General features: G+C 30.9%; 3 protein-coding genes across 3 annotated transcripts; 1 reads left to right on the top strand and 2 right to left on the bottom strand.

Moving 5' to 3' along the window:
* Positions 1-10,265: 10,265 nt before the first annotated feature.
* Positions 10,266-10,523, bottom strand: K444DRAFT_529249 (uncharacterized protein; the record flags this gene model as incomplete). The annotated part of the gene is made up of 1 exon (XM_024874791.1): positions 10,266-10,523. A coding segment is annotated over one exon (258 nt), but the record flags the coding sequence as incomplete, so codon positions are not given.
* Positions 10,524-10,892: 369 nt separating this feature from the next.
* On the bottom strand, positions 10,893-11,072 carry K444DRAFT_529469 (pea pathogenicity protein; the record flags this gene model as incomplete). The annotated part of the gene is made up of 1 exon (XM_024874812.1): positions 10,893-11,072. A coding segment is annotated over one exon (180 nt), but the record flags the coding sequence as incomplete, so codon positions are not given.
* A 2,449-nt stretch (positions 11,073-13,521) lies between these two features.
* K444DRAFT_529026 (uncharacterized protein) lies at positions 13,522-14,118 on the top strand (the record flags this gene model as incomplete). Its single annotated transcript, XM_024874769.1, has 2 exons — positions 13,522-13,649; positions 13,809-14,118. Coding segments are annotated over 2 exons (438 nt in total), but the record flags the coding sequence as incomplete, so codon positions are not given.

The following is a 14,118-nucleotide window of genomic DNA, read 5'->3' as shown; positions in this document are numbered from 1 at the left end:
CTAGGAAAATACTATTATAATCTTTAAGAAATTTCTTAAAGCATATTCTAAATAGTATTATACTAATAAGAATAATATTATTAATTAGGTTTTTAAAAACTAGAAGAATACTAATAAGCTTTGGAATTTTTTTTCCTATTTTAATAAGATAGATAATAATATTACTTAGGTTAGTATCTTAAAGGTGAGTTTTTTCTAATATATTTAGGTATTTACTAATTTTTTAAAGAAATACTATAATATTTATCTTTAAGGTATTAATCTTATTATTAAGCTTATTACTAAGATTACTAAATAGTCTATTACTAGTACTTTAAATACTAATAATATAATATTTATAGCTATTTAGGACCTGATTTTAGAAGTTCGGGCCTTTTATAAGGCATATATAGCTATTATAAGTTCCTTATTTATTTCTCTTAATATCCTTAATACTAATATTATTATAGTATAACTATATCTTATTAAGAAATAAGCGGATTCCGGAAAGTATTAGCTAATTCTTTACTAAGTCCTAAATAGGGCTAGTATTTAGTATTCTTGCTTTAGGAATTAGGAATTTATAGGAATTAGAGTTTATTTATTTAAGATATCTATAGCTAGTCTACTTATAATAAATCTTTCTTAATTCTAAATCTTTTTCTAATAATTTAAATATAATTTTTATAAGCCTTAATAAAATCCTAGAAAACTTTTATAAGTAAAAAACCTAGGGAAAAAATATCTCTATTATTATTCCGGGCCTTTTTTTTAGCTATTTAGGTTCTCTTTTTTTTTTAAATAGCCTTTTTCTTAGTAATTCAGAATTCTTTTTAATTTTAAGAAATTATTAAAAGATAGTTTCGGATTTTAAGTTATAATTTTAGTTATATAATTTTAGAAGTTTTTTAAAATTTTTAAGATTAGAGAAAGTAAATAACTAGGTATTATAATCTTTAGGCCAGGCTTTCTATTTAATTAAATATTATTACTTCTTATTTCTATTATTTTATTAGTAATTAATAATAGCTTTTATTTTCTATTCTTATTTTTTATTATTATTTACTAATTTCGGAAGTTCTCTAGAAAAATATAAATATAGCTTCTAATTTTTTTTTATTATATATTTTTTAAAGAAAGAAATATAAAAAGTTAAATATAAATAATTATATATATTTTTTAAAGAAAGAAATATAAAAAGTTAAATATAAATAATTATATATATTTAGTAATTCTAACTTATATACTAAATTACTAATATATTTAAGAATCCTAAATAGATTTATAAATTTTAGCTTAAGCTTTCTTATTTTAAGTTTAATATTTCTTATTAATAATATTACTCAGGCTTTTTTAGAATAATATTTAGCTAACTAGTACTTATTATAGTAGGTTTCCTGGTTATTTTATATATAATATTATAAATCCTTAAGCTTTTTTTATTTTACTTTAAGAGTTTTTAGCCTCTTATATATAGTTAGTATCTTTCCTATAATTCTATTCTCAGGATTTTATAAAAATTAAGAATAGTATTTGTAATATATATAGAAAAATATATCTTATAAAACCTAATATTTTAAGTTATTATATATAAATTTCGTAAAAAATAATTTCTTAAACTAGTTATTTTTTTTAGGTATTATAATAATATCTTAGGTAATATTTTAGGGCCTGGTTTTGTCTTTTTATCTAATTATTTATCTAAGAATAATAAGCTATACTTAAATATTATTTATATATTAAATAAAAGCAGAAAGTAAACTAGAACTAGCTAGTAAATATTATTTCTTAGTCAGAAATAATTCTATTAGAGAAGCTAAAAATCAAGAAAACATATTCCTATATAATCTTAGTAAGCTCTAGAGAATTAATAGTCTTATAATATATAATATATCTTATTATTTTAGAATACTAGTTAATAATTATAAGAATTATATTAAAATCGGGACCTTTTACCGGGTTCTTATATAATAGCAGACCTGTAATAAAATCTATAGAGATCTTATTCCAGAATCTCTCAGGCTATAGTAAACTATTAAATAGATTATATAGCAAATATCTCTTTGCCTTAACTTTCTAGTAAATATTATATTCTTAATAATAATTATAAATATTTTCTTTTATATTCTCCTAATACTAGGACTTTCTAAGAAGCTCGAGAGTTTTTTCTACTTTATAGTATCTAGCTATTAGATTATTATAATAAAGCTTTATAACTTCTTAATATAAAGCAGGATTATTAGGTATAATAATTCTTAAATAGTATCTAAGTAGGCCCAAATTATTTTTCTAGATTTCTTTTCTCTTAGTATTTTTCTTACTAAGCCTCTATTTTATAATATTCTAATATTAAGAATTATTTCTTTAAGCTATCTAGATAATATTCAGAAGAGATTTAAATAAAGAGACTAGTACTATAACTCTTTTAGTAGCTATATATATTTATATATAGAGAATTAGGTATTTATAATTATCTAATTCAAAAACTCGAGAAACCAAAAAGTTTTTAGTTCTATTAAATAATATGGTTATAAATATCCCTATTATCTTAGCTATAATAGTAGAGCCTTTAAGGCATTTCCCTATATCTTATTTCTTAACTAATTCTATAGTTAAGGAATTTATAAGATAATCTATTTACTTATTTTATAATAAATATTTCTTCTTAGCTATTATAAATATAGTAAGTATTAAATAATACTTATTTTAAAGAGGGAACTCTTTAAATATTTATAAGAATCTCTAAATTATAACTATAAAAGCTCTTTTTAGCTTATTCTAAAAAGTCAGAAGCCAAGTTATATTAATAGGACCTTTTTTATAATTAGGTCTTTTACTAGGTCTATCTACTAGGTTTAAGGCACTTTTATAATAAATAATATTAAAATTATATATTATAAGATATATTATCTAATATACTTAATAGCTTTCTAGATACTTTATTTCTATAAAGTATTAGAGGTTATTATAGTCTATAATAACCTTAATTATAAACCTGAATTTTTTAAAATAATAATACTAATATTTAAAGGCTTTAATAATTATAAGTAATTTCCTATTATAAATATTATAGTTATATTTGGCTCTAGAAAGTTTCCGGAACTAGAATACTATTAGATACTAGTATTTTTTTGGGCTATTACTAGAATTAACTTATTATAAAATAATACTAGTAATTATGAATTTTAATATATTAGTTTTAATATAAATTTTCTTAGAAAAGTTAAAATAAACTAGAATAGGTATTATAATAAAAGCTTTTTTTAAAGTCTTAAAGCTTTTAATTACTTTATTTATCTATATAAAGAAACCGGATTTCCGGCCCTTTTTTATTTCTTTTAAGAGATTTATTAAGCCTATAATTACCTGAAAGTAATAATAAATAAACCTATAATAGAAATTAGTAAATCCAAGAAATACTTAAATATTATAAAATAATTCTAGTTCTAGCTATTTAATAATACTATAAACCTATTTAGGATTCGTATAAATACCTTCTATTCTAATAAAGAAGCCCAAAAATTCGACTTTCTTAATATTAAACTCATATTTACTAAGTTTATAAAATAGGTTATTTTTATATAGCCTAATAAGTATCTAGTAAATATAATTATAGTATTTATTCTTATTTCGGGAGTAAATAAGAATATTATCTAAATAAATAACCACGAAATAATCTAGGAGCCCTATAAGTATAATATTAATATATACTTAAAATATAGCTAGTATATTAGCTAGCCCAAAAAATATTATAAGATATTTAAAATAACTATCCGTTCTGCTACCGCCAGGGACGAATTAGTCCGTACACACTTGTTTTCGCTTAATTCTGGCCAATTAGAGGGCTGGATTTCCCCCTCAATTACTTCAATTCTACCTCTCTCTATGAAATACATTAAAACAACCACGATTTTTATATAGGCGAACATCGTATTACTTATACCCATAGAAGCTATCTCTCCTATAGCTCTCTCGCCCCTGATTAGCCGCAATTTGAGCTAGTGCAATTCGTTTTTATAGCCGGTCCCCATATCTTAGTCCCTTATAATACACATACTTCCCAATTTTACTAAGCTTTATCTGCTCGTACTTTTCTACAGGCATCTTACTAGCTCCCTGGCTAATCTGTAATATTCTTCTCTTTGGGCAGATCTCACTGTCCTGGGCTTTAGCTAGTATTTTTTTTTTTTTTTTTTTGCTAAATATAAGTAAAAAAGAAATAAAGGAATTCAAAAATAAAGTCCCCATACAGGGATTGATAAATGATGGATATAACCTTAAACCCGGACGTATATTCGATGACTCTGAGTGCGATCGAATCGATCGGCACGATGTATCAAGATTTGATTATTTCGTGCAATTTTCCTCCCCTACTCCCCTATTTCTTTTCCCTTTTTCCTATTCCCCTTCTCCTAATTTCCTCCCCTATTTCTCCCAATTTCTCCCTTATTTCCACTTCTTCCACTTCTTCCACTTCTTCCACTTCTTCATTCCCACGCTTCGCTCAATATGCCCATTTTCTTATAACATATACTAGTTTCTTTTTCAAGAAATACTAGTATATTTATATCCCAATTTCCGCGTATGTAATAGTAGTCCTAGTTAAAAGTACTAGCTCTCTAAGCTCCCTTTAAATAGACTAAACAGGTCTGAGTCGTTCCGTCGCCTTATATACGACATACAGTATAAAAGGAGGTGCTTTATATTCTCAGATCTTTGTATTTATTATTAGATATTATATTTAGCCTATATAAATAGGACTTTAAATATCCGTAGCCTAGCTTTAGCTAGAAGAAGGCACTAGCTAGGGACCTAAATGTTCCAGAAGGTAGGTTTATCTTTCTGGATACTTTCCACGGATATATATTACTATATGCTTCTAGCTGGGTTTTTGGTTTAGTATAAGATTCTAAAAGTAGTCTATACTCTAGTTTCTTAACTTTATTAATTTCAACCCCTAGGAAAGCAAAGGAGGTTTTCACTGATTCAGGTTCTAATATAGGAGAAGTAGTGCCTAGCTTAGCTAGTTTGTCTGCTTCTTCGTTCCTTATTATATCTATATGCCCTGGAACCCAGATTAGTTCTATATTAGCTCCTTTAGCTTTAAGGGCCTTAGTAGCTAGTATAGCTCTAATCTATTGACTTTGTCCTGGCTTATTAGAAGGAGTTTTTAATCTTAGTAAACCAGCTTAGTTATCTATAAAGATATTAAAAAGCTCCCCTCTCTTTGCTTTACTGCTAGCATACTCAATAGCCCTAGTAACGCCTTCTAGTTCTCTATTATAGACTATAGTACTAGTTCCTATATTCTGGCTTTCTCTATATTTAGCTACGACCGGAATATAAGGAGTTTCGTAACTATAAACTACGAGCCCTAGGCCTACTCCAAGTCCTTTTTCAGTTTGAGATCTATCTATATATATAGATAGTATAGAGCTATTATTATATAAAGTCTTTAGATAGAAGTTATATAATATAGCAGTCTCTTCCTTTAGCTCTTTTAATATAGTGATTTTATAAGGCACTTCTCTATCCCAAGGGGCAAAATAAAAGTGTCTTATAGTCTCTAGGTCTTTAGGATCTATTAGATTACTAATAGAGTCCACTATAGTTTCTACTTGAGACTTTTTGGCCATGCGATTTCGCTTTAGATCGGTATTTAGACTATAAATAGAGTTTATATCAGATTCTACTAGTTCTAAATTACGGGATCTTTGGAAGAACTTCTCGAACTCTAGTCTAATAGGGTGTTTTAGACTTAGTTTAAGGATACGGAAGGCATATTAACGTCGACTATGGTTTAGCCTTATAATAGGTGGAACTAAAGCTAATTCAACCTCTATAGGAATAATAGGAGCAGTTTTGAATACTCCTAGGGTTTTCCTTAGGGCTAGGTTTTGAATCACCTGTAAAGGCCGAATTTGAGCTTTGCTTTCAGTCTTCCACTATAGTATAGAACCATAGTCTATTACACTAGTAATACAGGCTAAATATAGCTGTCTAATTACAAAAGGGGATAAGCCACGTGATATATTCGTAAGTCTCTATATCCTATAAAAGGCTTGTTTTGCTTTGGAAGCCCTATAGGCTATATGTTCCTTAAATCTGAGATTTTCATTAAAATAGATCCCTAGCTATTTGACTACTTTACTAGGGGAAACTAGTTCCCTATTAGGTAGTTTTAGACTAGGCTTATTTTTGGAATTATCAAAATAAATAAGCTTTGTTTTATCTATATTAAAGCTAATAGTATTCTTTTTCCCTAAATCGACTATATTCTTTACTTCTCTTTCTAGAGTCTTAATATTTTTCTTTAGACTTTTAGAAGTAGTAATAAGGGATATATTATCTAAATAGGATCTGAATTTGATATTTACTAACTTAAATAAGTCTCGGATATAGATAAGGAATAGTATAGGGGATATAGGGCTACCTTGTGGAATGCTAGTAAGTATAGACCTAAATACTTCGATACTATTATTAAAAGCTAGTCGTAATACTCGGTTATCTAGGAATAATAATACCCATAGAATAAGGCTAGTAGGTAGTAATAAACTAATCATAATCTGTAATAGCCTATTCTTGGATACGTAATCGAAGGCGCCTTTAATATCTAGGAAGAGAATGCTAGTTTTCAGCTTATAGGACTTATTTAATTCTACTTCATTTTGCAATAGTAAAGCAGTGTCAATAGCTGACTTGTAGAGCCTACCTCCTATTTGGGAGTGGTATAGTAGGTCACTAGTCTCGGCTAAATAGCTAAGTCGCCTAGCTAGTATTCTCTCAGAAACCTTCCCTAAGTAATTAAGTAGGGAAATAACTTGATATGCTTTGGGTAGGGAATAGTTTGGTTTCCCTGATTTCTTTAGAATAAAGCCAGTAGCTTGTTTCCAGACTTTAGGGTAGTATCCCTTATTAATAAATAAGGAGTATAGCCTATAAAAGATATCTGGAGAAGCTCTATAAGCATGAACTATAATCTCTTGAGTAACTAAGTCTGGTCCAGGGGTTTTCCCCTTTATCTTAGAAGTACAGGCTTATTCTAGCTCTATTTTAGACAAAATAGGCCAGTCCCACTTTGAGCTAGACCTATAGTTTATTAAACTAGTAGGCTTAGTAATAGGGGGTAGTGGGAAAAGCACAGTTCTAAAGATATTACACTTCTCTTAGAAAGTCGATTTTAGCTTATTTGAACTATTATCTAAGATACTAGAAATAGGTTAATATATAGTATCTTTAGTATATTTCATAGCTTTAAAAATCGACTGGGGGTCTTTATTCTCTAAGAACTTATTCTAGTGCACTAGCTTAGTATTCTTAATAGTATTAAAATAGGTGTTTTTTGCATTTTGGAGTTCTTGTTTATAGAGAGTATATCCTAAAGCTTTAGACTTATGGCTATAGTATAGTATTAATTTACGTAAGGTCTTTAAGTCCTTATTCCACCAGGGTTTAGAATACGGACTAGTAGTAGATTTTGGAATACTATTACTAGCTGCTTCCACTATTCTATTAGTAAAGTCTTCTGCTAATAGGTCTAGTTTATAGTTTCCAGGTATACTAGTAAGTGGAAAGAGCATATTCTCAAGGCTATTAATAAGGTAGCTTGTAAATTTAGCCTAGTCCGCTTTCTTAGTATTAAATCTGACTGGATTAGAACTAGAGCTATAAGTCGACTTACTAATAGTAAATAGAACCCCGAAGTAATCAGAACCTAAGTCTGGTAGCACTTGCCAGTCTTTAATCTTAGTTACTATTCCACTAGTAGCAAAACTTAAGTCTAATACGGAAGGAATGGATATATTAGGTCTATAAAAGGTACCTTCCCCTGGTTTATTTAATAGCCTTAGAAAATGGTTCTCTATATAGCTAATTAAATGAACTATATGACTGCTTTGAGGTTTAAGGGGATCCTACCAAGGATAATATATATTAAAATTACCTAGTAATAGAGAGCTATTATAGAGAGTAGTAGGTAAGATATTCTCTCTTAATATAGTTAATATACTATTAGGGTCTTCTGGGTGAATTGCATTATAGAAATTAATTAGCTGCATTTTTAGTATACCTAGACTTAAGTCTATAATTAAGTAATCAGGATTACTTGGTGAGTTTGAGGCTAGACTAGCTTGCAGTTCGCGAGCTATATAAAATAGGGTTCTAGGCCTTAGGGTACCGTAATTCGGGAGTATTTGGAAATAGCTAGAGTATATAATAGAACGATATTCCCGATTATTATTCCCTGCTATTACCCAAGGCTCCTGGATTACTAGGACTTTAATATCCAGTTCTATAGCTATTTACAAGACGTTTTCAGTAGTAGAGCTATTGCGATTCACATTAACTTGTAGTACTTTGACGTAGCTACTTATTAATAGTAATAGTAGGAATTATAATAGTAGTAGCTTTTTTAATTACTAAGTAAACCTCACATAGCTTAGAACTAGCTGAGTGGGCAGTACTTAAGTAATTAGAGCATTTAGTAGTTATATAGGGGCATTTTTTACCCTTCTTCTTATAGATAGAGCAAAAATGGTTCTCAGTCACGTGACCCTCACTATATAGTAAGCACTTAGGTTCCTTTTTGCAAATAGAATCTAAGTGCCCGTACCCTGCGTATCTAGTATACTATATAGTACTAGAAATAGTATGGTATTTTATTACTTTAGCAGAGATCCCGGCTATAAAGAGTCTATTTTTAATAGCTCTATTAGCTTGAATCTCGGTAGGGAATGCCACTATTACTAAACCGGCTCGCTAGAGGCCTGAGTCTCTTTTCTCCTTAGAAGTAGCCTAATAGGGCTGGCTAATAGGCTCTAGTTCCTTATTAAAGGTCTTGATTTCTTCTAGGACTAAGTCCATTCCTTTGGGTATATTGAACTCACGAATAGGTAGACCGTGAATAATAACTTTATACCAAGGTTCTCCTTTTTATATGCTTATAACTAAGGGAAGCACTCCCTTTATAATAGCTTGATTTTAAACCAGAAAGTCAGAGTTGAATTCGGGAGTAGTATTAACTATAATATTACTCTTTGAGGAAAGAGAAACCGTAGAGATTACTAGTCCCTTGATTTCCTTAGAGCGGAAAGCAGTATTAAGCGAATTGCGAGTTGAAATAGGAGAGAACGAGCTAGCCTGCTCTATATGAGCTAGTAGGAAGGTGCATTTCCTAGAGAGGGCTATAGATCTGGTGTTACGAGTACCAGAACCACTAGTGTCACGTGTACTGGGTGGTTTATTAGTGCCACGAGCACTACCGCTATTAGTAAGTATACTAGGGCCTTTTCCTCCCTGATTTTTAGACTTAGTATATAATACTAAAGTCTAGTCCTTTTCCGAGTGTGATTCCGAGTGTGTTTGTGGTTCTTGAGTAGCGATTTTAGCCCAAGTAGGCTTTTCGGAGGTAGTTTTAGCTTGAGTAGCTAGCTTGGCTTGAGTTCTTGACTGAATTTCGATCCGTTTAGTGGCATTTTCGAGGTTCGCTACCTGTAAAGCTAGTAAAGTACTAGTATGGCGGATACGGCCGAATTCTGTGTATTCCCTGAAGATTTCTACTAAATCTAGTAGTCGAGATTACTAGTCATATAACGGGGTAATAGTAATGGCTTTGACTATTAAGTCCCGGGCTTGACGAATCAGTAATTTAGCTTTATTCGAAGCTTGATTTTGGTATTAGTAGTGGTTTCCGTGGTTTTAGTATTCCTTATTAATATTACTATCAATATCGCTCGCGCTAGGGCCACGCTTTAGCCCGTTCTGGAGGCGGCTTAGTCGAGCCGTACTAGCTGAATTAGGCTAAGGAAAAGGGGCTGCGAGTTCGTCTGAAGAGATGGGATTTGTAGCTAAATCGAATGCGAATTGAGCTCCCTGGCTAAACCGGGCTAGTGGGGAGCTAGTGGGTAGCTCTAGTTCCTCGCTAGGGCCTTCTGGAAGCTCTCCGAGCTCTTGAAAGTCAATGGGAGGGGGGCTGGAGCCCGGGGGGTCAGGGGGGGCCATTTAGCCTGTTCTAGCTCTACTTATAGTAGGTTCTAGAGCCTGGGGCCAAAGGGCTGAGGTGTATTGAGTGAGTTCTGAGGGTGGGTGAAGTGTGGGTGTGAAAGTAAGGGGGGTAGAAAACCGGAAAAAAGTTGTTTTTTGGCTTTAGCTAGTAGAATACTAACTAGCTATCTCCTGAAATCCTACTGGCTTCTGAAGCTTATTTCCCTAGGCTCAGGGACATCGCTATATAAAGCTAGTAAATAGCAATTGACTAGAACCATACGAAGTAGCCAGTACTCTAGTACTTAGTGCCCTCCTCGCTCTATATACCGTAAACCAGCGTTCTGGGTAGTCAGGTAATCAAACTCGTTAACTACTCCCATATAATAGTTATATCTATCCGCAATTATAGGAATTGAGAGTATCTTTATAGCCTGATTACCAAAGGGTATTCGTATAGTCTTTACTTTAGAAGAAGTCTCCTTAGGCCTCTTCCTTAGCCATAAAATACGCTCGTTACCTAATATAAAGGAAGATATCATTAAAACAAAGGCCTGATCTTTCTATCTAATATAATATACTTCTCCATTAGACATATACCTAGAATAGGCCTCTCCCCAGGGGATTATATCCTTTTTATCCGATTTCTGAAGGTCAAGAAGCTCCTGAATAACCCTACCAGTTATCCTGCAAGTCCCAGTAATCGCAACTCCTTGGAAGCAAACATATTAGACAAAACGAGTAGAAACAAAGAGATTATCAAGGTATACGTAATAGCCAGAGCCCTTAGGAGGCTTAGGTAGTCTTTTAATCAGGTACAGAACTACTGCTTGTATCTTGTTTCCACCATTTCCAGCCTTAATTGTCCCACCAAGCTCCCTAGGAGTATATACTCCCACAGGACCATTTTTTTAACCAGGAATATACCAGTTCTATACAAGTAAGAACCCCTTCTGAGCTACTCCCCAGACCTTATATCCTGTAGGTATGGGCTTGTTTGAAACAGTAGTTATCTCTTTTAATCGACCTTCAAATCGTATAATTATCTCGTTAACTACCAAGTCCCGTCCAGGCTTCCAAACCCTCAAATTAACCGCTTGAATATATATACTTAAAGCTTTAACCTACTCGGTAGTTTATTAGCTAGTTTCAGATAAAAGGAACAGGAAAACGGAGACTACCTTCTCATATAGGCCTTATTCCTGATTTCCATGGAATTATACACATATATAGAGTTCCTGAAACCGATTTCTACCCAAATACTTCGTAATCGGGTACTCTAATATTATATCTTTTATTACCTAGTAGTCTGTAATCTCACTGTCCATATACAAGGTCATATATATCCGAATCGCAAAGTAGATATAAATCTCTCTACGGCATATTAGATACTAATTATTTGCTCGTATATAAGGGGAGGATTCGTCTTGAGGTTTTCGCATATAATTATTTGTCTTCTCGACTATTAAATCAAGGATTTCGGGAGTATAGTATATAGTAAATAAAATAATAGGATTATCTAGAGAGACGTCTTCAGGTAAGGTAATTTCCCAGCCGAATTGGGGTAATTGCATTGGCTTAAAAGCACTCCCCTGCTTCCGCAGTAGATCCTTATTAGGCCAAAGGGTCCCTTTATTAGTAGAATCAAAAATAGTATCGTTTGGCATCATAGTTATAGTATAATTAATCAATTAGGTAGTTTGTTTACATATAAATATCAAATCGTAGTTTTGGTATTCCTCCGGAATAATAGTTATTCCGGCCCCGAAAATTCGTCCCTAATAGTAACGGAACGAATAGTAAGTCCTAAAAGCTATTTTCTACTCATATTCTTTATAAATTCTTACCTAATAATATATATTCTTGAAATCTAGCTTTATAAAGATCTTAGCTTCTCGGAGCTAGTTAAGAGTCTTATTAATAAGAGAAAGCAAATACCGATTTTTAATTATAACTTAGTTAAGTTTATAATAATTAATATAAAGGTATAGTTCTTTATTTTTCTTGGGAATAAAAAGAATAAATATTCCTACTAGGCTTTTACTAGGCCTTATCTAATATTTATAAAATATATCCTATAAATACAAATATAATACTTCTAGTTAGGTCTCTAATAGATTATATAAAGGCCTATATGGAACTATACTATTTATATTAATAAAGTATTTAATACTACTAAGATTAGGAAATTCTAAAGCTTTATTAGAGTCAAAAATCTCTAAGAAATCTTTATATTTATTATTCTGGAGATAAATAGATATTTCTAAGGCTTCTTTTCGGAAAGTATTAATTTGCTATATTAAAAACTCCTATTTAGTATTATTAGAACTATATAATAAAGTAAAGATCTAGTAATTATTATAAATATATAAAGCCTATTATCTAGGATAATTATATTTACTTTTAGTTAAGAATAAGATTTAAAATACTAGCTTAGGATACTAGTTAAGCTCCTTACCAAATTCTTTTAGTATTAGAATCTTAATATTATTAGGCTATATAAATATATATATTTATTATTTCTTAATATAATTTATATATTATATAAGAATTATTTTATAAAATTCCATACTAAAAACAAGGCTATAAAAGCTAATATTCTTATACCTATAGAACCGGAGCTTAAAAGAATGCATTTTACTATAATTATTTATAATAAATATCTTAAGATTATAGGCTTAATAGATCTTAAATTAGTTCTTATAAAAGATTATAAATTCTTAGTTATATTTAGCTAAGGTAATAAAGCCCCGGCTTTAAACCTAATTATTATTAAGGAAATTATAATCTAATCCGGTATTACTAAGTTTATTATATATCTCTAAGGTCCCTATTTCTAGCTATATTAATCTTATTTAAATAATTATATAAAGTAATATACCTTTTTTTTATTATAGCTAAAATTATTAATATTTAAGATTTAGTTTTCTTTTTTCCTTATTTCTTAGGAAAGTTTCCTCTAAAGTACTTCTTTATAGCTATAGTATTAACCTATTTCTATAACAACTTTTTTTCCGGTTTTTTACCTCTTTTACTTTCACACCCACACTTTACCCACCTTCAGAACTCACTCAATACACCTCAGCCCTTTGGCCCCAGGCTCTAGAACCTACTATAAGTAGAGCTAGAACAGGCTAAATGGCCCCCCCTAATCCCCCGGGCTCTAGCCCTCCTCCCATTAACTTTTAAGAGCTCGGAGAGCTTCCAGAGAGCCCTAGTAAATAGCTAGACCTACCCACTAGCTCCCTACTAGCTCGGTTCAGCCAGGGAGCTTAATTCGCATTCGATTTAGCTATAAATCCCATCTCTTTAGACGAACTCGCAGCCCCTTTTCCTTAGCCTAATTTAGCTAGTACGGCTTAACTGAGCCGCCTCTAGAACGGGCTAAAGCGTGGCCCTAGCTTGAGTAATATTAATAGTAATATTAATAAGAAATACCAAAACCACGGAAACTACTACTAATATTAGAATTAAGCTTTAAATAAAGCTAAATTACTAATTTATTAAGCCCGGGACTTAATAGTTAAAGCTATTACTATTACTCCATTATATGACTAGTAATCTCGACTACTAGATTTAGTAGAAATCTTTAGAGAATATACTAAATTCGGCCATATCCGCTATACTAGTATTTTACTAGCCTCCCAGGTAGCGAACCTCAAAAATACCACTAAACGGATTAAAATTTAGTTAAGAACTCAAGCCAAACTAGCTACTCAAGCTAAAACTACTTCCGAAAAGCCTACTTGGGCTAAAATCACTACTCAAGAACCATAATCTTACTCGGAAAAGGACTAGACTATAGTATTATATACTAAGTCCAAAAATCAGGGAGGAAAAGGCCCTAGTATACTTATTAGTAATAGTAGTACTTGTAATACTAATAAACTACTTAGTACCCGTAATACTAGTAGTTCTAGTACTCGTAATACTAGCTCGAAATCTATAGCCCTCTCTAGGAAAAGTACCTTCCTACTAGCTTATATAGAGCAGGCTAGCTCGTTCTCTGCTATTTCTACTTGTAATTCGCTTAATACTACTTTCTGCTCTAAGGGAATTAAGGAACTAGTAATTTCTATAGTTTCTCTTTCCTTAAAAAATAATATTATAGTTAATACTACTCCCGAATTTAACTCTGACTTTCTGATTCAAAATTAA

The sequence above is a fragment of the Hyaloscypha bicolor genome (genome assembly GCF_002865645.1).
Source record: "Hyaloscypha bicolor E unplaced genomic scaffold K444scaffold_73, whole genome shotgun sequence".
NCBI lineage: Eukaryota > Fungi > Ascomycota > Leotiomycetes > Helotiales > Hyaloscyphaceae > Hyaloscypha > Hyaloscypha bicolor.
The sequence above is the reverse complement of the archived record's forward strand: the minus strand, read 5'-3'. Positions and strand labels throughout refer to the sequence as shown.